Source organism: Dermacentor albipictus, chromosome 6 (genome assembly GCF_038994185.2).
Source record: "Dermacentor albipictus isolate Rhodes 1998 colony chromosome 6, USDA_Dalb.pri_finalv2, whole genome shotgun sequence".
In the NCBI taxonomy this organism is placed as follows: Eukaryota; Metazoa; Arthropoda; class Arachnida; order Ixodida; family Ixodidae; genus Dermacentor; species Dermacentor albipictus.
Genome location: NC_091826.1, coordinates 75,944,896 through 75,968,415, shown reverse-complemented (window position 1 = coordinate 75,968,415; position 23,520 = coordinate 75,944,896). Strand labels below are relative to the sequence as shown.

General features: G+C 45.4%; 1 protein-coding gene across 1 annotated transcript in view; it reads left to right on the top strand.

Moving 5' to 3' along the window:
- LOC139061211 (calcium-activated chloride channel regulator 1-like) overlaps positions 1 to 23,520 on the top strand; it is a 495,141-nt gene that overhangs the window by 254,967 nt on the left and 216,654 nt on the right. Inside the window, exons 7-8 of the mRNA XM_070540868.1 lie at positions 16,902 to 17,029; positions 20,241 to 20,355. Of these exons, the coding sequence (XP_070396969.1) occupies positions 16,902 to 17,029; positions 20,241 to 20,355 (243 nt within the window). The remainder of the gene's footprint in view (positions 1 to 16,901; positions 17,030 to 20,240; positions 20,356 to 23,520) is intronic.

Here is a 23,520-nt window from a genome sequence, read left to right as displayed (position 1 = left end):
TAGATATCTTCCAGTATTTTTACATATGGCTCATCTACACCCTGATTCCGTAATGCCTCCATGACTGCTGAGGTTTCGACTGAATCAAACGCTTTCTCGTAATCAATGGAAGCTATATATAAGGGTTCATTATATTCTGCACATTTCTCTATCACTTGATTGATAGTGTGAATATGGTCTATTGTTGAGTAGCCTTTACAGAATCCTGCCTGGTCCTTTGGCTGACAGAAGTCTAAGGTGTTCCTGATTCTATTTGCGATTACTTTAGTAAATAATTTGTAGGCAACGGACAATAAGCTGATCGGTCTATAATTTTTCAAATCTTTGGCGTCCCCTTTCTTATGGATTAGGATTATGTTAGCGTTCTTCCAAGATTCCGGCACGCTCGAGGTTATGAGTTCATTGCGTATACAGGGTGGCCAGTTTCCCTAGAACAATCTGACCACCATCCTTCAACAAATCTGCTGTTACCTGATCCTCCCCAGCTGCCTTCCCCCTTTGCATAGCTCCTAAGGCTTTCTTTACTTCTTCTGGCGTTACCGGGGGGATTTCGAATTCCTATAGGCTATTCTCTCTTGCACTGTCGTCGTGGGTGCCACTGGTACTGTATAAATCTCTATAGAACTCCTCAGCCACTTGAACTATCTCATCCATATTAGTAACCATATTGCCGGCTTTGTCTCTTGAAGCACACATCTGATTCTTGCCTATTCCTAGTTTCTTCACTGTTTTTAGGCTTCCTCCGTTCCTCAGAGCCTGTTCAATTCTATCCATAATATAGTTCCTAATTTCCGCAGTCTTACGCTTGTTGATCAGCTTAGAAAGTTCTCAGTTCTATTGTAGCTGTAGGGTTAGAGGCTTTCATACCTTGGTGTTTCTTGATCAGATCTTTCGTCTCCTGCGATAGCTTACTGGTTTCCTGTCTAACGGCGTTACCACCGACTTCTATTGCGCACTCCTTAGTGATGCCCATGAGATTGCCGTTGATTGCTTCAACACTAAGGTCCTCTTCCTGAGTTAAAGACGAATATCTGTTCTGTAGTTTGATCCGGAATTCCTCTAGTTTCCCTCTTACCGCTAACTCATTGATTGGCTTCTTGTGTACCAGTTTCTTCCGTTCCCTCCTCAAGTCTAGGCTAATTCGAGTTCTTACCATCCTATGGTCACTGCAGCGTACCTTGCCGAGCACGCCTACATCTTGTATAATGCCAGGGTTCGCGAACAGTACGAAGTCGATTTCATTTCTAGTCTCACCATTCGGGCTCCTCCACGTCCACTTTCGGCTAACCCGCTTGCGGAAAAAGGTATTCATTATCCGCATATTATTCTGTTCTGCAAACTCTACTAATAACTCTCCTCTGCTATTCCTAGAGCCTATGCCATATTCCCCCACTGACTTGTCTTCAGCCTGCTTCTTGCCTACCCTGGCATTGAAGTCGCCCATCAATATAGTGTATCTTGCTTTGACTTTACCCATCGCCGATTCCACGTCTTCATAAAAGCTTTCGACTTCCTGGTCATCATGACTGCATGTAGGGGCATAGACTTGTACCACCTTCAATTTGTACCTCTCATTAAGTTTCACAACAAGACCTGCCACCCTCTCGTTAATGCTATAGAATTCCTGTGTGTTACCAGCTATTTCCTCATTAATCAGGAATCCGACTCCTAGTTCTCGTCTCTCCGCTAAGCCCCGGTAGCACAGTACGTGCCCGCTTTCTAGCACTGTATATGCTTCTTTTGTCCTCCTAACCTCACTGAGCCCTATTATATCCCATTTACTACCCTCTAATTCGTCCAATAACACTGCTAGACTCGCCTCACTAGATAACGTTCTAACGTTAAACATTGCCAGGTTCAGATTCCAATGGCGGCCTGTCCGGAGCCAGGTATTCTGAGCACCCTCTGCAGCGGCACAGATCTGACCGCCGCCATGGCCAGTTGCTTCGCGGCTGCTGGGGACTGAGGGCCGGGGTATGATTGTTGTATTCATAAAGGAGGTTGTGGCCAAGTACTGCACCAGGGTGGCCAATCTTGCTCTTGTGAGAGAGTGCATTACCTGTTTTGGTCACCGGGATCAGGCCGCACTCCATGCCTGCTTGTGCAATTTTCTCAACACACGGTTTTCTTTTTTTTTGTATTTTCCTGTGGAGAATCGCGCGGCACCGGGATTTCAACCACGGGAGGCGGATACTCTACCGTCCCCGCAGGAGTTAAATTAAAAAATTAAACTATGGGGTTTTACATGACAAAACCACTTTCTCATTATGAGGCACGCCGTAGTGGAGGACTCCGGAAATTTCGACCACCTGGGGTTCTTTAACGTGCACCTAATTCTATGTACACGGGTATTTTCGCATTTCGCCCCCATCGAAATGGGGCCGCCGTGGCCGGGATTCGATCCCGCGACCTCATGCTCAGCAGTCTAACACCATAGCCACTGAGCAACCACGGCGGGTCCCGCAGGAGTTGTACGCCTCATTTTACCTACAGTGGTGCCCCATTTGATCAGTCGAGGTGGACTAATCTGAGCTCGGTTATACCGCACGGATGGCACTCGGCTAGAGAACCTGGTATTTATGACCTGCATATGTGCAGCCATATATAATTGACCGTATATATATATATATATATATATATATATATATATATATATATATATATACATTTTTTGAGAAGCGTTCCAGTACAGTGATAAAATAAAGGAAAAGACCTCACAACGCAAAGAAAAAAATTGGGGGGGGAAATAAAAAACAAACATAAGAGGCGATTTGAACTCGTGACCCTTGGATGTTGCCCGGAAAGATAGCTCAGGCGGTTGGTTCGTCAGGCCCCAGGTTAATTTAAAGCGCCTTAGCTCCTACTCCGAGCCTCAAACTTACGTGGAAAGGGACTGATGTTGTGCGCGATAGTCGGTTTTCGATAGTAGGTTGGAAGGCATACTTTCTTGGAAAAATGGCCGTCCGAAGAGAAGAGCGAATTCGAGCGGCTTTAGAGACTAGGGGAATTGCCTTAAAATATTTAGACTTGAGGGAAAGCTTTGTTAACAAATTATAACACGGCAATCGGCACTCGAGTACGACGAGAGAAATAATTGAGACGTGGAAAACTCCCTTGAAATAGATATGGTTGGCGAGACAAATGCTTCTAAGTATTGAACCTCCTAAAAGATGAGGGGGAATATGCGCTCACCGAGAGGGCATCATCCGCACGAGACCACCACCAGGCACCTTACTGAGACGGGGACTCTGCGGCCGGAACAAACCCTCCCTTCTCCGCCGGCCAAGAGGGGAAAAAGCGCTTTCAGATCGCTGAAGGTTGCGTGGACCTAGTGTAACTCTAGCGTCTAGGAAAAGCTTAAACAGGTGCGAGGGCGGCACGCATAGCGTGGGAACCTAGCCGCCAGAATCGCTATCTCAGGGTCTGCTGCTGACGAAGGCGAAATACCTTCGTGCGATTATAATAACCCTAATAGGACTATTTTCGAAAGATAAAAAAAGAAACGGCCCAGAGGGCTATACTACGAGAGCTATGACTGATAATTTATATATATATATATATATATATATATATATATATATATATATATATATATATCATCCATGGGATCGCATGCGCGCGCTGTTGCTTTGTCTCTGCGTGTAGTGGTTAAGAGAGCCAGTTTAAGGGCGGAGAAGAAGGAAGGAAAGGACAGCTAAATTGCAGCGCCGTGGTTTTAAAGCGCAACCGTGGTAGAGAGACGGAAGGCGATATAAGCGTGCGTGACCATGATACGCACACGCCAACTTGCCTTCAAATATTTAGACTTGAGGGAAAGCTTCGTTAAACGATAACACAGCAATCAGCACTCGAATATAGTTAGAACCCTAATAATAAGTGTAAATATTCATCTATTCTATGGGATCGAATGCGCGCGCTGTTGCTTTGTCTCTGCGTGTAGTAGTTAAGAGAGCCAGTTTAAGGGCGGAGAAGAAGGAAGGAAAGGAAAGCAAAATTGCAGCGCCGTGGTTTTAAAGCGCAACCGTGGTAGAGAAACGGAAGGCGATATAAGCGCGCGTGGCCATGATGCGCACACGACAAATTGCCTTAAAATATTTAGACTTGAGGGAAAGCTTCGTTAACAAACGATTACACAGCGATCAGCACTCAAATATAATTATAACCCTAATAATAACTGTAAATATTCATCTCATTTATGGGATCTAATGCGCGCGCTGTTGCTTTGTCTCTGCGTGTAGTAGTTAAGGGAGCCAGTTTAAGGGCGGAGAAGCAGGAAGGAAGGGAAAGCAAAATTGCAACGCCGTGGTTTTAAAGCGCACCCGTGGTATAGAAACGGAAGGCTTCCTCTAACGCTTCCTCTAACCTAACCTTGTCCATGATATGCCCCCTTCTTCCGCACACCCTTCCCCTGCCACATATATACAGTGGGATAATTTTATTTTGTAATTTACACATAGCAGTTTTTCACACACATTACCTATAGATGCATTTATACAGCATGCTGTGACAACTGGTACTAAAATTCCCTGTATTTTCAAGCTAAATTTTGTGACCTTTACATTGTCACATCTTTCATGCCACAAGTGGCCATATTTATAAACTTCTTGTCAACAGCAAGTGCTTGTTACTTGTGATAGTTGTTGTGATATCCCGGGTGTTCTTGCCAATGATAGCAATATAATGTACCCATTGAAGTTAAGCATATTCTGTAATATACCTCACGTAGCCATAGACGCGGCCACTGATTTAAAAGATTCACTGCCAGGCTGTTCTTTTAACCGTTGTTGCGATAGGTAGTGAGGCGCTGGAAGAGGTAAGGGAGAACATCTACTTAGGACAGGTAGTGACTGCGGATCCAGATCATGAGACTGAAATAATCAGAAGAATAAGAATGGGCTGGAGTACGTTTGGCAGGCATTCTCAGATCCTGAACATAAGGTTGCCATTATCCCTCGAGAGAAAAGTTTATAACAGCTGTGTCTTACCAGTACTCACGTACGGGGCAGAAACCTGGAGGCTTACGAAAAGGATTCTACTTGAATTGAGGACGACGCAACGAGCTATGGAAAGAAGAATGATAGGTGTAACGTTAAGGGATAAGAACAGAGCAGATTGGGTGAGGGAACAAACGCGAGTTAATGATATATTAGTTGAAATCAAGAAAAAGAAATGGGCATGGGCAGGACATGTAATGAGGAGGGAAGATAACCGATGGTCATTAAGAGTTACGGAATGGATTCTAAGGGAAGGGAAGCATAGCAGAGGGCGACAGAAAGTTAGGTGGGCGGATGAGATTAAGTCGTTTGCTGGGACAACATGGCCACAATCAGTACATGACCGAGGTGCTTCGAGAAGCATGGGAGAGGCCTTTGCCCTGCAGTGGGCGTAGACAGGCTGATGATAAGATATTTGAAGGGCGAAGTAGTTTCTCATTTACGGTTTTCCTTAAAAGCATGTGGCTGCTGTTTTATACTGGTAGTCTATAAGAGGACAGTAGTCGTTGAACAGAAATTCTATTTTGTGCTACCGACATGTTCAATGCATAAGGGTCAAGATTCGCGATACCTTTCGTGCTGTGAAGTTGTTAGGTTGAGGTTTTGATTATGCATGAGCTTCTAAAAAGTCGTTATGATCATGTCAATATTTGTGTGATTTCATATTTCCAAACTGTTCATTTACGGTGCACTCAATGCCATATAGTTCGATATCAGGTTATTTTTTCCTAGCACAAAGTCGCGCCCTGTTTACATGACGCTCATTTACTTTCAATAAATACACCGAAAGATGTGCTACATGCTTTTATTTACACCGAGTATACGAATAAATAATATTCAATAACGTTACTTGAACCTGACATAAATATTTACAAGTAAATGTACAATTCTGTAACTGATCACAAGTTAACGCTCTTCCAAAGGAGAATAATGACTTAGACATTAAAAAGGAACGGTGCGGTATGGTGTGTCGAAAGTGCGCAAAGCCTACAAGGTGTGTGAACAGTACATATGGTGGACAAAAATGTGTTGTGCTTTGCTACAGCCTGTTACCGTTGGCGTGTAACTCCCCGGGAAAAAAGGGTGCTGAACCACCATGCCTCATCGAAACGAAGGGTGGATTCATAATTTGCTGTGGTTGTCTCGAGTGCATGCCTAAGCACAACGAAGAATGGATTCCTAGTTGGCTATGGTTAAATGGAGGGGTGTCCGGTCTTGATGACGCCCCACAGTGCTTACAGGCCCCTTTGTGTGTGTGCGACTTTAGAGGAAGCCTTTCGACGAACTGTCCAATCTATAGGGGAGAACGCTTTCCCCGTATCAACGTCACCTAGAAGAAATAATAAGCGCCTACAATCCCCAAGACCCGTGGGTTGCCGCCAGCAGAAGCAAGCTCGTGAAAAGTCCCCTGGGAGAGGGGATCATTCGCCCATCCCCAAGCAGACGCCCTTTCCGCGAAGTAACGACGCGCGAAAGAGAAGGGATCCGTCCCCTATCCCTGATAAAGACTCTGTGGGTTGCGGCCTGCGGAGGCGGGCTCGTTAAAGGTCCCCTGGGAGAAGGAATCAACCGCCTACGATCCCGGACCTGCAGGTTGCCACCTGCGGAGGCGAGTTCACGCAAGCTCACCGGGTAGAAAGGATCCGCCGCCCATTTACAACCAGACTCGGTGCCTGTCACGTGACGTTGACGTGAGCAAGATTCCGCTTATGATTTTAGGTCGCCTATTTAAAGGGCCCCGCGATGCACTTTGATTTCATTCATTCTCTTCTTATCCTTCACCAACTATTGAATGAACAGTGCAACGTTCGCACTAGAAATCGTCTCATCCTTGCCTGGTCGCCTTGGTCTACCGGGCGCCTACAGCCCAGCGACAACGCCACGCTACCCAAAAGTATCGCCGGTCGAGCTGCGAGAAACGGCTTCGCAACAAGCTCAAGCAGCAAGCGAGGAGATGAAGACCAATATAGTTTCATGCATACAGTGCAGATGCCTGTGACAGTGTCGGTGATGGCAGCAGTAAAAGGCACCAAAATGACAGTAGCAACAACATATCGATTGACTAACGCCTGCTTTGACAAACGCTAGCGCTTGTCTGGCGACAGGAGAAATGCTATCGCAGTGGTCTTTTACGCCGGCGCTTACGCCATTGCAGACTACAAGCACATGATGAATGGGCCTAGATGGGTGGCTGCTGCTTACGGCGCGGCCATGCAGGCGCGGTATTTTGAAAGCATGGAGGAAGGAAAAAAACTGAGAGGCCCTACTCCCTCCGCGCGCTAGGAGAAAAGTGTGGAAGTGACGTGTAATTTCATTTTTTTGTTTTTTTCTTCTTTCTTTTGGCATAGCGTCCTTGTTCTCGGGCAACAGTAGCGGCTTTGTTATGGTTGTGGGCGCTCACACACATTGCTCCGTAAATTTCGTACTGTGGCAACGGCGCCGCGTCTCCATGTTTTGATGTGCTGTTTTATCTTGACCGTGCTCTTCCGGATCTTGCTGTGGCAGGTGGGACACGAGGGACTAAAACTTGTGTGAAATGAACACTCATGCAACGCTGCACGCAATGTGCTGCGTCACGGCACTGGCAACCGACGAAGGAATATCGGCGAGCAATTTTGCCCTTTTCGACGAAATAATGCTAACGTGCTATCGCAGGCCGAAACCGATGCACTTCAGAATGTGTACAATGAACGCCTTGCAGGTCAGTGATTCCTGCATTTGACAGCGCAGGGTGCACTTGCGGCACGTAGAACGTACGTTATTCAAGAATGCATATTCCTGGTTTTAGAACTTTGTGTTGAGTAGCAACTTGTTTTTGTGCATGTTAAAACAAATGTTGCTCAATTGTTGATTGTTTCTCGCAGTACTCGCGACAGCACGAACTCTTTTCAGCGGAGCGCGTTCGAAGGTCATACACGCTTCCACAGGTGTACCACAATACACGTGTTGATAAAGCTTTATGCAGAATACGAGCATGTTGCTGCCCTCGGCACCATAGGCCGGCCAGTCTACGCTTCATCTGGAAAGATGTAAAAGAAGCGGCTGCTTTGACTCATTAAGCAACGATTCCTCCTTACCGCAGGCGTATCGTCTCTGTGCACGTGATAAGCGCAAGGAAGTGAAGGTTAGAGGATGCGCTGCATAAGTGAGCAAGGCTCCACAGAACGTACGCCGGCGAACACACCAAACGGCTGTTCCATGGTCGCACGTAGGCCACGTCTACGCGCAAAGCTGTGTACCGTGCGTCGCCTATCTCAAAACTTTGGTTCCGTGAAGCTTCACTTACCGTGAGAAGAGGACACTTCAGGCCGCAGTCAATGTATCTAAACGCTGAGTCAGAAATGACGTTTTCCCTCCTCACTGGCAGGCTGTGGTAGAGGTGCGTGGCCACCTAAAATTTGTTCAATAAAGCACGACGATTCCACAAGCTACAGTGAGAATACGTGTTTATTCTCATAAACTTCAGATGGATCGCCGATGGATCGGTGTGTCGTACGTCTGTGCATTGTAGGAGCGCAACGAGAATGCGTACATTTTTTTTTGTATTACCAGGCGTCTACCTCGCAGGTTCCTATGAAAAGCCCAGGAAGTCCAAGCAGAGAAAAGCAAGCCGAAGGGAGCGATAAAGGTGACCTTTTTTAAGAACACGCAAGAACTGGGCAGCGGCCGGTACCTGCCGTTGTTGAGAAAAGTACAGTTGGCTGGGCTGATAAAGCATAAACATCCTTTATCAGCTTTCGTGAAAATATACATTTTCATAAAAGCCGGTAAAAGCAGCCGATTCGACCTCACGGCCCAATTTGCGAAGCTCATTGCGAACTTCTTTCAACATGACTTCAGCAACGGCAATTCAATGAGACGTCGTGATTGCATCCATTGGTTTAGTATTGCTGCGGAGCGCACTCGTCCGAAGAGCCTGTTGCGCGCTGGGCGTCGCGGTATCGCGAGAAATGTAACAAGAGTCGAGAACTGGCCCGAGATGATGGCGGAGTAACGCAAACTTCTGGCTTCACTTGACTTCACAGCGAGTGAGGTCAGGGCCCCTCCTCAGTTTTTTTTTCATTCTTCCATGCTTGAAAGCGATCTGCGACGTGGCCAAAGCACAGAACACCTAATACGCTTAGAGAAGGGAAACTGTACCTTCCACAGTGCAACGGAAATATGAGTAGCGGTGCTGTTGTGAACTAAAGTATGCGACCAAAAGATCGATCTAGCAAAATCAAAAGTAATATCATTATTACGTAGTGAGCAATGTGGCCGCTACTGTAGCGGCTGGTGGGGCTCGTCGCGCTCCTCGCTCGCTGGTTTTGGGCTCTTTGTTACCGCTTTGGGAGCGGTACTCATGTGTACAGTACTCTAACATGACTACAGATACCTTTATTATGTCGCCAGGTGACCGAGAGGCCTCCACTGACATAAAAACACTTCATACAAGTAAACTTACATTGTTTGTTGTCAGTGGTGAATGAAGCAGTTCATGCCATAATTTTCGTAGAGGTCAGGTGGAGGTAAAACTGCCAGTCACTGAGTTTACAAATAGAGAAACACAGATAATCATCTATTTAATGAAAATGAAAGCTAAAATTAAGTTTTCTCATCGTGTTCGGCCAAAGCAGGGAGAACGATGCTTCAGTCAACGATATCCATGCTAGGCAACCCTAGTACTTGTATTGCATACAATGCTCCTTGACGTGTTTCAGAGCATATTGTCTCCATTCAACGATTCAGCTATATTAAGAAACATAAAAAGTGCTCGGCAAAGCTGTAATTTCCACAAGATAAGCTCGAACTGCAATTTCCATTGTTTTTCATAACACATTGGCGAGAGGCACGCAGTGTAGGAGGAACAACACGTTATGCTAAAGTTTATACCACACATTGTCTGCTCTTGATACTTCTGCGGCACATTTAGTGTTCAGGTGTGCCAGTAAAGGCATCGACACAAAGGAAGTGCTTGTGGGGAAGCGAGGAACGTTGTGGAGACAACACTGCTTACAAGGACATTTGCAAATATTGTGTGCATAAACAAGGAGACTAAATAAACATATAAGTAAGGCCGAATAGCACTCAAGGTTCCTTGGAAAATGCAATTTACGGTTTCATGTTAAAAAAACAACCCTGTTCGTGTATTCAAAGAAATCAAAAAGGTTGCAAGGAGATGAACATTTCAGCTGAGTAACAGAGGTGTGCAGGGAAGCCTTCGACTGCAGCCACGTTTCAACAAGAAAACATACCTGTGAGGGCCGTGACGAAGACAAGTTCCCACTGTGAGGCTTCCCTTGCTCGTCCATTGTTGATTGGCTGAATGTCAAGCCAAACTTACTCCGAATATATTTCAAAAAGTTTTTGGAATACACTGTTCAGGTTTGTCATCTGCTGTTTGAAGAGAAAGAAACATTGTTATTAGTGAAGTGTCACATCTGAAAAGTGCGGAGTTAGCTAGGTGTGTGCATTTGCCTTTTCTAGCTATCTCTTAGGCTACAGGGCTAGCCTAGTTATTGATTTCATGCAAACTGTACATCAGCCTTTTGTAGTTGACAAATGTAAAATATAAAATAATACACATATCCAGATGTAATTCTAATCCTAGCACTTACCATCAGAACACGTAATCTGAGACTTTATCATGTTATATAAATCTTGGTGTACACAGTACAAAGAACCTTAATTGGAGCGCCAATATAAAATACGTCATTAACAATGCTAATCAGATGCTCGGGTTTACACGAATCTAAAACGCTCGAAACTTGAATATGCATCTGCAATGTGGGTTCCCAGTAGCGTTAACCTTATTACTTCACTGTACTCTTTCATTTTACGTGTCATTATAAGCGCACCACGAGTACCTCAATGAAAACTAACCTAGCGCATAATCTACTAGATAACCGTTGCAAAGTCTCCAGTCTTTCGCTATTATATAGAAGCTTCCATCACACTACACTTCACAACGACTTCATACTGCGGCCTCAGTACATTTCAAACTGTGCTGACCATCAACGCGGTTGAAAATCAAGTCTTGCTTTCAAACTTTAATCACCCGTAGATCTCAGGAACGGAACCACCTTCCCTCAAGTATAGTAGCCATCACCAATAGCAAACATTTTGCAAAACATTAGCTAACATTGTACACTCCAGAGCATATATACGCTACCAGAACTCATGGCACTTGTATGTGTATTTGCTTTACTCTACTACTTTGTAACCATTCCCCTTTTTATGCCATTTGGCTCTGAGGGTACTTTAAAGAATATATAGAATAATGAATTGATGAGTGACTGCTAGAGTGTCATTCAAGATGAAGTATAATTTCCTCAAAATTGCATTGAGCGTTCTAGAAGGTTTTAATATTATTTGCATTTTTCTGTAACAAATTAACGTTGTGAGAGAGCATGTGAATTTGGTGGTAATGCCCGGCAAGTTGATTTGCAAAGAGCAGATGACATAGTTTGTGCATTAGCAAGTAGGAGCTTGCTGCATTGTTTCTCTTCTGGTCGTCATGGCTATAACGACTTGAAGAGAAACAAGTTGGCACTCAAGATGTTAGTTCTCCGGTTTTCATAAAATGCCCTAAAATTCAAGTAAGCTTGTATATGTATGCAAAATTTCAGCATTCCCGCTCGTTACGATACAAAACTGTAGACTGATGCTTCCGTGGTGGTCACACGCCTCTATCTGGTAAACTACCGAATATTTCATTTCATCGCGAGGCACATCGTTCAAGAGGGCCTGTTGTCACTATAGTGACGGTTTAGCTTCTTATGGCTTGGTGTGGGCAGCTTGCAGACCAATAATCTCTCTTTTGTCCGCCGTCCTGAAAAAAGAAGTGATGAAGCCATGACAAACATGCAAGCGAAAAATGGTGAAACAAAAGTTAGCGAAATAAATGAACAAATCACAGTTCTAGATGTAGTGTTCAAAAACATACCTTGTTAGGGTACTTGCCCAATGACGACACATTCACTGATGAATTATTCGCACAGAGGGAAGAGTCTAAAAGGGTGAACAAATATCAGCAGCATCTTGGAGGCTGTAGCAGAAAGAAAAAAAAAAGCCTGGATTGCTGTGGCGGAAGTGCTGGTGAATTTCTGATCCATGTGAACCTAAGAACATTGCACAAAATTGCACAAAATGCTCCATGACAGAAAAGCACACACACACACAACACTGTTCTGAGTTTCAATTTCTATCGATGGCGTTCTTGTGTCGGCTGTGCTTAGTGAAGCCTCGATTAGATGAAATGTATTGCCAGCTACTAGGTTATAAACACAGTAATTTCGTTATGTACGAAATGCGAACAATCCAACTCTATCACCGGAAGTACATTTGCAGTAACGTGCAGTAAATTTATCGCAGCGTATCGTTTATGTAGAAAGAGTCAAAACTATTTATTACTTAAGCTGTACTCCGCGTTGGGAATTTTAGCGACGTGGGAAAATAAGAGCCTTGTTTGAAATCGCTTTGAAGAGCAATAGCAGTATAATTAATATTTTTACTTTTAAGAAATTACTACCGGAATCTGTTCTATCCGCCTCGCACACAAACAAATATTCAAAGTTGAAAATGCGCAGTGCTTTTTTTCTCGCGGGTACACACACCCCAGGCTGCAAGTTTAATCCGCTTTCGTGGGTAGTTTCCAAACGGACAGTGCTCAATTCCGTCAGAAAATTTTCACGTTAGCTACCAGCTTTCTTCTAAAGCAACACACTATTACGCGTCCAGACGCAACAGAGCACTAACGACGGAAGCCGTGCATACAGCCGTTATTCCAGTGAAGCGCCGCAGGTGCTAAAGTTCACCGTCTTCAAACACCTTCACTTGGTGGCGGCTATCGAATGTTGGACGCATAAATCGACTAAGCTGTTATTATTTAATTAAAATGAACCTGCATGATGCTGCTCAAAGAAAACGACCGCCCCGTTCGTAAAAATGACCAAAGTACAATTCGAATCGATAAATGGCACATACTGCCCTCGATACCAGTGGGCTGTTCCATATCACACGTCAGTGAGATCTGAAAACCTTTATTCAAGTAATAAAACAGAGACTTTATTGACAGAAGTCCACTAAAAACAACTCTACTTATTTTGTAGCGATATTGCATGTTAACTATGTTTGTCGGTTACTATATGTACATATTTAGATCAAATATTTAGCCGCATTGAGCGCCCCTAGCAGACAAAATACAAATTAAAGTGGTCTACCAAATTGTAGTAGCTCAACTTGCGCTCTTCATGCTGGAACGCGCCGCGGTTGATGTTTCGCCCTCTGTGATGATCGCTGGAACCTAAGAATGTGCGGGGCCTGGCCAAAGTGCACGCAGTTGTGAAGTGGGGGTCCGTGTGGCCAACGAAGTTTCCATCGATGGTGCTTTGCCAGGTGCCACGAGGAAGGGTTCGGAGCGACGCTTAAGGGAATGAAGAAAAAGGAATATAATAAAAAATATATACATGGCTGACTTTTGCAGTATGACTCCTACTATCGGAGCACATTATGGTAGCATCTTAGCATGTCCGAATGGCACACTGTTTCCGAGCGCCCTCCTCCTCTTCCAGTAGTCTCAATCCGATTCTTATGCCTGCGTCGACATTGTTCATGATTTCCACAAACCGGCGTCAGGAGATGAATCCCGGCGTCGGGGAAACTATGACGTCGTTACACCGAGTGCTTCGGGCCACCCAGGACGGCGGGCCACCAATGGCATCAGGAGGTCGGTTACCATTCTCCTCCGAAGGGCGCAAACAGGGAAAGAGGGGGAACGTCCGCTGACTCTGACTCCGGCGTGGTCGTACTAATTTGTGTGGCTGACAGATGTGAAGAAGTGTAGCATCGCACGCACCTCCGCTTCGGCGTGGACAGGACAATTTGGGCTGCTGAATCGTAGCATGAATCGTAGCATGATGCTTGACAACTGCATGCCGCCGGGGTGGCATCCCCCCCCCTCTGAACGGCCGGCGGGCACAACGCCCGCGTAGGCCTAATTATCAAAGTTGCCTGTAATGTTTGCAGAGTGCGCGTAGCGCCGGTAGCTTTGTATGCGCTGTGCTTTCGACGTTTCGTTCGCGTTGAAGCGAGAAATGCATGAAGATCAATAGACCAATTCCACCGACCTATAAGCGCATGTGCTGGTTTTCCGGTAGTAATACTGCCACCTCTTGGCTGAAGTCAATTGGTCGACCACACCACCGCAGGCCCCGCTCGTTGAGTAATGGGCACGAGCTTTCCAGACATCTCTGTGACTCCACAACGGAAAAAAAATTCCTCATTAGAGTCTTTTAAGAAATTACATCAGCTGTTCATTGCAGCATGCGAGGCGAATATTCAAAAGTACCTGCTGCTATTTCATTTCGGTTGTTACCTGCTGATTACGTGTTGAGTATTGTATTTGTTGGAGCTATATATGTAGCACATGCTGATGTACACGGTCATTTTGAGTTACTATTTTGGCACTCATGCATCTCGGTGACTGCAACGTTACGTTTGCTTAGCGACGGAGATATTAGGATTTGTATACTACAACGTCTTGGAGAAAGGTTTGAAGTGCGGCGCCGAAACTTTCGTGCCCTAATGATGTTCACTGACATGGTTTCCGTGCTCGACTTGCAGTCTTAGGTAACAGCGATATCTAGAACTTCTTAGGTAAGCTAGGCGGCGCCTTTTATTTGCCTTCCAGCGAACGGTACGGTTGCTGCTTCGAAAACTCCGACTGCGAGCGTGAGGCCAGCGTCCAATCTTTTTCGCACGTGAATACGCGCCGCTCCCCGTTACGAGCAGCTGTGGTATACTTTCTTCAGTGATTCGTACTGCTCGATTAAGCCGAATTTAAGGACCACGTGCCAACAAGCGCTGTGCTAGTGTTCGAGTCACATGTGCACCCAGTTGATTCAGAGCTGCCTATTTTCCCTTTCCATAGCAGTTGCTGGGGTCGCAGGTCACTTTTTAAAGCTATCTTGTAAAACACTGCATTATCGTTGCAGTTCACTCGTGCAATGGCTACATTTCAATATGGTAAAGGATTTGCCTTTGGTTACTCTTAGATGCGTTGGATTGATTCTTCATTATAATTTTTGTGTTGCTCCCGCCTATTTCTTTGCAGGAATTTTTTTTAGCATGGATATTACACCATATTTTTATTTGCTATTTCTTTAAGCTCACTTGTTTATTATGGGCTTGTGCAATTGCTACCTTACTAAGCTTTTTTTTCTTTATTACAGTTTTCTATGCGTATTTTATGGGCGCCCTCCCTTTAGTTACTATACCCATCTTTTTAGCGTTTGGGGATGTTTGGATGATAAATAATAATGAAAAGGAGAATGACCATAGAGTCTAGCTGACGTCAGGCGTAGTATAGTTACTTTCATCAGATTAGCAGTACAGCGTGACACCAGAAAGAATTGTTACGATTGGGAAGAAGCATAATGTAGTGAAGGCATTTCACGTTTTCGATACACGCAGCTGGTTCATTAGCCTGGCTCGTGTGTGGACTATGGAGCACAGATTGACTGGTACTGCAGGGAGGCAGCAGGTGAATCCTCCCGTCGTACGAAGGCTCCACACAAACCAAAAATTGCCAAAAAGCGTTCGGAAACGGGGTGCACAGGCACTCCGCCCGGCTGGAGCGGCCGGAGGACTACAAGTACCAGCATGCACCTCGGCAGCAGTGGCGTCGTGAAACTGGCCGTTGGGATCGGTCTATTGGATCGCTGCTGCGTTCGCGATTCCTCGCTACAGCATTTTGATAGCGATTTTGTGCGTCCATCGAGCGAGATGTGTTTTATTACCTGTGCATGCTTGACACCATGTTTGTTAATTTATTTAAAACATGTTGGCGGGCTAGTTGGCTTGAATTCAAGATATAATGTGTAAGCGTGACTGAATGTGGCCGTAGAAACAGACACACACACAGAGACAGCTCTGTCTCTGTCTCTTTCCACGTCCTCATTCCGTCGCGCTTACATACATCATTGTTAGTTTAGTTAGCAAGCGAATCTCTACAAGATTATATGGCCGATAAAACTACTATCTCTACTTCGTACAGCGAAACGACCACATTTTTTTTCTCCTTGTCGCGTTGAAGTGGCCCGCTGCCATTGCGCGGCCTTATGTAGATGTCCGCGGCGGGCCGGACGCTGCTGGCTTGCTCACACAACGTGGCGCCGTCTCTCGAGGTGGAGCAACACCCGTGCCGCGAAACTCACGGACCGCGGGCGTTGAAAAGAGCGCAGACAACCCTGTCTGAAAGCCAAAAGATGACAATCAAGCGTAAGGCGCCCTGTATATCTATTTTCAACGTGGCCTAGTCGAAATGACAAACAAAAGTTAAGCCTTAGAGGTGTTGCAGCTTGAGTGACATTGCGAACAAGCATTAGGAAGAAATCAAATCAATGTTCGTTGTAACTTGTTTGGGCAGTAACTAGCGTATGTAATGCGGTCCTATACATATAGCGTTGGGGGCCAGAAACCGCACTTTCTTCAATTTTAGCAGGTTGCGCGGATGGTCTCGTTGTGTTCCCGCAACGATGCCCAGGTGTTCTCGTTTCGTTCCCGTCCTCTGTGTCTGGATAAGGGCTCTGGCTTTTGGCTCATAGTCTCTTGAAGGTCACCCACAACGGGAGCTAAGAGCATTTCATGCTTAATATTTTCGCTACAATAAGTCTGTCTTCAAGCGGATCGCTTATTTGATAAAGCGAGCAGCTTTATAGAACCCTTCTGCTGCACTCGTGCATAATCCTTATCGGCAGTTTCTGAATGTTTTCACTCGTGCAACAAGAAAATGAATCACCCGCTTTATGGCGTATGACGAGAGAGCATTCAAATTCAATTCATGGTCGAATGGTCCCTTGGGGAGGTGGGCATATGGACGTTAGTCTGCCATATGTATATTTCTGACAAGCATTCCTTTCCTTACAGATAACTCATTTTTGTAGCTCAGGAAATAGAAACCGTGAACATAACATACATGCACCTAACATGCACAACAGGCTATGCCGCCAAAAACCTACCTGGGACATCATTAAAGACAACAAGGACTTCAAAGGGTACGTACACTTTCTTCTATATGTAGCAAACTTATTTTGAGCAGAATTCTTTTTTTTTGTGACGTTGTGCTATAACACTGTAGCATAACGCTAAATGTGTACACGTATTGGTTTCTGTGGGGAAGCTAAAATATATGAAGGTTTCTATTATTGGTTGTTAACATTCAGTACGATTATTGCAACGAGCCCAAGCTATCAAGCAAGAACCTGCATAAAATTTCATTATTGCACTCGTATGTATGTTTGCAGAACAGTTGAGAAGCCGTCGCTAACTTTAAAGCCCTGAAATATATTAAGAATTAATAAGCTGATTTTGCTTTTGCTGTTCTGGCTGTGAAGGTATGAATTGTGCACTTGTAAGTAATCGTACCAGACGTCAAAGTGATATATTGGCAGCGTGGTACGCACCAGCTGTTTGTTTTCCCTGCGAAGAAACAATACCCAGTAAATGTACGAAAAGTCTTGTTACTATGCCCGTATGTGCGCGAAGGAGTCTGCGGGCGCACGCGACAGCGTCCGTAATTAAAAGAAATGTAATATGCACGTATGGCGGAACAATAATCTGCAGAGTTCCACCAGCGCCATACAACAGCCTCACTGCGAAAGGAGGCTGTTTATCGTTACTCGGTCAATGGGTGCCAACAACAGCACAGGCGTTTCTTTTCGCGACGTGCTAGCAGATCCTGCCGGTGACTGCACTCTCAGATTAAGGAAATGCATTGCCCTGAAGAGGAAAAGAATGTATTAAGTAGAAAATTGCAGTACTGGTTCTGAAGAGGGTCTTTTCAGCCCAGGGTCTCGCCAGAGACGCCTTTCATCGCATCAGCGATGCACGCCACCAGGTTGTAGCGAACTGATGCAGCTGTCAGTGTTCGGACGCATCAGCTCACCAGGGAGACGACGATGAAGGGGGGTGAGCTCCGGCAGAGAGCAAGTGCAGACCCGGAAGTACGTCGACGACGAGAGGCATCAGGGCCTGCGGTATACTCTCTTCGCGACAAGGTGCTGCTGGGCCGCCAGTTATTTCGCGAAAGTCAAACAGCCGTAGAGGTTGGGTACAGGCTGGTTCGCATTGGAGGAGGGAGGGGCGGATGGCAGCTGCACCTATGGTATCACGTATCGGGCGGTCCTTCCACGAATGTGCGCAGGAGGTGCAACGTGGGGGAGAAGGGGAGTCGGTCAGAGCTTGTCGCATAACGACGCCGTGTGCACGAGATGGACCGAGCTGTGGGGGCGGAATCCTACGGCAGCCAAGTCTCATGCCCTAACTTGTCTTAACAGTCATGTGTTCATGTCTGAATGGCTTATCTGTCTTACTGGCTTATCTGATTGAACATTCATGTGATTTCAAGAAATACGAATGGCGTAACTTCTAGGCGTAATTCAAAATCTACATAGTCTCCGCTTTGATGGCATCTAGTACAGTGGCAGAAATATGATGGCGGTCAGCCGACTATGACAATGCTGACGACATTACAATTGTTCACGCAGAGAGTAACCTTGACCATGGATGGACGAAAGCTTAGAAGAGGCCCCAATCACCCCAGATGTGTTGGAAAGAATGTGGTATAAATCGCGCGCTGTTTCTCGCAAAAGAACATTGAGAGTGATGTTCTAAACATGCTCGTTTCCATAGCAACCTAGCCCGTGAAGGTTTCGCTACTGCGCTCGGCCTTTGGAAAGAGAGAGAAAAGTTTTTGGATTGGTCCTTTCTCGAAGCACATTCCGTTCCTGAGACAAGCTGTCTCACGAACAAAACAGTCAAATTCTGTTTTGGCTCTGTAAGTGCGAATATGAGCTAGCAACAAATGTTCTCGCGTAATAACAACGCAGGTATTTTCCGTCTTTAGCGTGGTACTAGAATATACTGGGCTCAATCTGCTTAACTAAAGCAGTCACATAAGTTTGGTAGCTTTTGTTCTGACGCGCGTCAGCAGTGTGCACTTCTTGTGGCGTGTCACAATGTAAGTGCAGAACTCGCACCATCCACTCAGGCGAGTTGCTTGGAGACGCAGAGACATGGAGCGCCAACAAGGCTGCACTTTCCCCTTCAAGAACGGGACTTGAGTGCCTATCCTATTTTTCATCCTCTGTGGCCTTGCCAGAACTTTTGGCAGAAGACTGTGCTGCAGTTTCTCCTCTGCCTGCTCTTTTGTATGAAGCACGAGAACCGCGGAAAATCGCGCCATGAAATGAGAAGTAAATTACATCAGCATTATCTCAAATACACTGGTATCAAAAGTAATCTGCCACAATTTTTAAGCTACCGTAGTTTTCCGCTGCTCACCGTGTAGTTGTGTCCTTTATTCGCTGCCACGCCAGCCGAACTTAGATGGAAGTTGAAGACGAACATATCATACACACATATTCAGAAGCATGTTAGAAAGTTACTTGTAGCATCTGAATAAGATGCTTCTCGTGGCATATCTTGGTGATTCTTTTTCACTGACTTCTGATTATAAATCCACTTAATCTTTTAACCCAGCAGAGTATGCACGCAGTTTGTGTCTGTTTGTGAATGAAATATGTGGAATAGACTTTTTTATTTTCTAAATACAAAAGATGAACCAGTGTGTTTTGTTAGATTGAACCACTCTAGTATGTGCTCCTAACGGTATTTTCTTGATTTTCTTAAAATTTTCTTGTTTTACACTGCCAGGGACGTGAAATTCGATTCAGTTTTGTGACTAGTATGAGGGCGCGCATTAACAAGGAGGATTATGTGCTCTGCATGTTACCCTTTGTGATTACCGGTATTCAGGAAAATGTAGAAGTAGGCTTAGTATATTTTCTATACCATCTTATGTGAAAGAAATAAAACTGTGCTGCTGCAACGCATGACACAATTAATTTCGCGCCATTGTTAAACCGCAGAGCAAGTTCTCAGAGGTAAAAAAAAGGTTGAAAAGCTCATGTGCAATAATACCTCAGTGTTGTAAAAAGTGTAGACAACTGCGAAAAACACCCTTTACTGCGCTGTTGGGCAGTACCGTAGTATGCAAGGGTGGCATCTTTTAATATTTGCCGTTCCTTGGAGTTTTGCTTCAGTTTCTATTTATCGCGTTAAAAACATGAAAGCAACCACGTCCTTGTTGTTCTCAATATGCTCATCCAGTCTTCATCTGTGTTAACACGTGCAATTTGTCCAAATTATGAAGAGTATATTTATTATTAAGTCACAAATTTGTTCTGTATCCTACTTTGCATCCAGGCTACGTCCACTCAACATGGGTAAAAAAATCGAAGTGGATATTGTAGAAATCCAGCAAAAACCTGGCATGGCCGTATCAGCTGTCCTGGCACTGGATGTTTCTACCAGCATGCATGTGAGGCTTTCCTCCCACGTTTTGCAATCTTTGTTAATAGCAACGCTCCGGAATATTCATCTTTTTTTGCTCCAGGATATTCACCCAATAGACAACCTTACATTATAATACACTCTCATGGCATACGTTCTTTAGCGTTTGCACCCGTGTACTTTGATTTAGGTGCACGTAAAAGAACCCCAGGTGGTCTAAATTTCCGGAGTCTTCCACTACGGCGTGCCTCATAATCAGAAAGTCGTTTTGGCACGTAAAACCCCTTAAGTTTTTTTCTTAAGCGTTTAAGAACGGGAGAAACGCAAGGAGAACAAGGAACGAAAAAACGGCATACAGACACACACTGGTGCTACATAAAACAATTTTATTTTTGCGATCCTAACGCTACTTATTATGCAATCGCGCAATCTCAGCACATTAGTTCGCAGAAATCCAAGGTATTGTACTGCCAAACTAATGCGTACTTTAACTCTGTTGTGTCAAAGAACGCTAGCGATCGGAACCACTTGCCCACCTGTGGTACCGAAATCTCTTACAGGTGTCCAATAAAACTGCCACTCAAAACAATGTGGTTTCCTATCTGCCTTGTTACTAATCTGATCTGTATTTAGTGTAATCCTACGCTTTTTCGTTGCTGTATACTATGTTCTTTTCTTTTGTGCCAAAGACGGCTAGTGATTGGAACCACCTACCGACCCCCGTTGCTGATATCACTGACATGTATTTTTTTTTTACTGCCAATGAAAAACTGCGTGATTGCTTGTTCTGCGTTGTTACTACACTCAACTTGCAGTTGGCCTAAACCTTCGCTTTCTCATTGCTGTGTACCATACCGTTTTCGTTTTGCTGCCTTATGACTACTTTTTTCATTGCACTCCCACTGTAACGCTCTCTGGGCCTTCAAGGTACTATAATAAATATATAAATGATTAAATAAATAATTATGTTCGAGCCCACATTTCTACGCTAGCAAAGCTGGCACACCCAGAAAATCAAAATATTTTCTTGGCAGGGTGATAGGCGGCATCCTTATACATATTTCACCCATCTTTTTTATTTCCTCAGCTTCGATAGGCTCCCTTGTAAGCGGAGTGCTATTTAGGCCAACAATTCTGCAACTGTCAAACAAACACAACCGTAAATCTCACAAGGGTTCGCTAGAAAGCCATCGACCACGTTTGATAGCATAACTATGCTCACGTAACCGATCGTTAAGGAAACGGCTAGTTTTCCCAACGTAGCTGCTACCAGATGACAACGGTGAGCAGTAAACTACACATTCAGCGCAATCTGCAAATCTGTTGTTAACGCGATAGCCTTAGGGCCCCTTGTCGCAGAAGATCCGGTCGGCGTTCCGCGTCCGGCGTCGGTGTCCACCATAGACCGTCATTTCGGGAAAAATGACTCCGAACCATGCAAACCCAACCACGCAGACCCTCCGTCTAGTGCAAAGAACCTACTGAACTAATTGCATTTCTCAAAGTAAAATAAGCAGGAAAAATCGTAAGGTACGACTTGCACACATCCTAAGGCATGATACCGCGGGAATATAATTTGAATATGCGAGAAAACATAATTCTGTTACGCGAAAACAAAAAAAAAAACATTTTCCAGCGTTTCAACCATAGAAAGACCCGCCACAGCGTCCGAAATTTGCGCGCGCGGCGCGCGCAGGTCTTGGACGCCACGGAGCTACGCCACCGGTTGCGTATTTTCAATTGCTAGTCGGTACAACGAGGCGTTGCACTTGCGGAGATGATGGACGTTTGCGCGCATGTGCGAGTAAGAGCGGGTGTGAAAGAGGGAAGGGCGGGAGTTTTGCTCCTTAAATATAGGACTCTGCCTAAGCACTACGCAGGAGTTTCTTAGCGCTTGTCCCTAGGCGTGCCAGCAGAAGTCGCGGGGTGCGGTAGTACTGAGCTTTCCATCACAAGTTGGCGGCTCGACGCAATTATATTTATTCAATCGTGTTTTCTACTAATTAAAACAACGTGCCATTTTTTCGCATTTGTATTATTCGCATTATTTCGCATATTTGTATAAGTTCGAGGGTCGCAAACGCGACCCGCGAACTTATACAACACCAGTCAGAACTTTCCCCTTCAGACACAGCGATCACCAAATAGGGCGTCCGTGCCCACTGCTTCACCGCGCCGGCAGCCAGCGGTGGAGCGTAAAACAAGCCGGACCGAACTGCACAATGCCTAGGGGACGATGGCATGCAACACGCGCTAAGAAACCTCCTCCGTTGGGTCTAGGCAGAATCACATATTCAAGAAGCAAAGGTCCCCAGACTTTCTCGCACCCGCTCTTACTCACGCCTGCGCAGAAACGTCAAGCACCACGAACGGCGCCACGCCTAGTTGTACCTACTAGCAATTGTAAAACGCCACCAGGTTCCTTGCAACTCCTCCAGATGGCGCTCATCTCCGCCACACGTAAAGCCCCCTAAACTGCGTAAACAAGCGACACTGTCCTCCTCCGCTTCACTCCATGTTTCTCCTCTCTTTCGTGCTCCCTCCTCGACCGTCGCGCCACCTACACTACTCTACCGTAGCAGCAGCACTAACATGTGCTCCTCGACACTTCGTAACGCTTCTCGAGCAAAAGTAGCGCTGGTGCATGGCGCGAGGGCCTACATGATACTATTAGGCCAACACCGACGCGGCATCGGCCAGAGCATGCGAGGAGGCGACATTCTTCAAAGCGTGCCGCTACTTTACGAAGTTTAAGGGGCTTTACCGCACCGGTATGGATTGAGATTTTGTGGTGGATGGACAAGTTTTTTAGACCTTCGTAGCGGCGACGAACGCATAAGCTTTTGTGCATACTTTGACCTTGCTTCTGTTTTTGATTTGCGCTTTTTTAGCCTTTCCATAATTAGGTAGGTTTGCCTTTCTTTTGTCTGTCTTTGTTTTGTGTGCGCGGGTGCGTTTCGTGTCCATTTGGTTTTGCAGGATAGTCAGAGCGGCTTTTCGCGCCACGTGCTTCACTACGTGCCACCGGGGGGGGGGGGGTGCGTTCTGTCTTTATAGCCTTTAAATAGTAGCTTGGCAAGACTAATTGCTATTAGTGGTTTTACTGTGTGTGTGTGCTGGTAGGAAAGTGAGAGCATGCACCCGTGGTTGAACACGTGCTAAAACGTGTCACCCCTTAAGTATCTGCTGCATT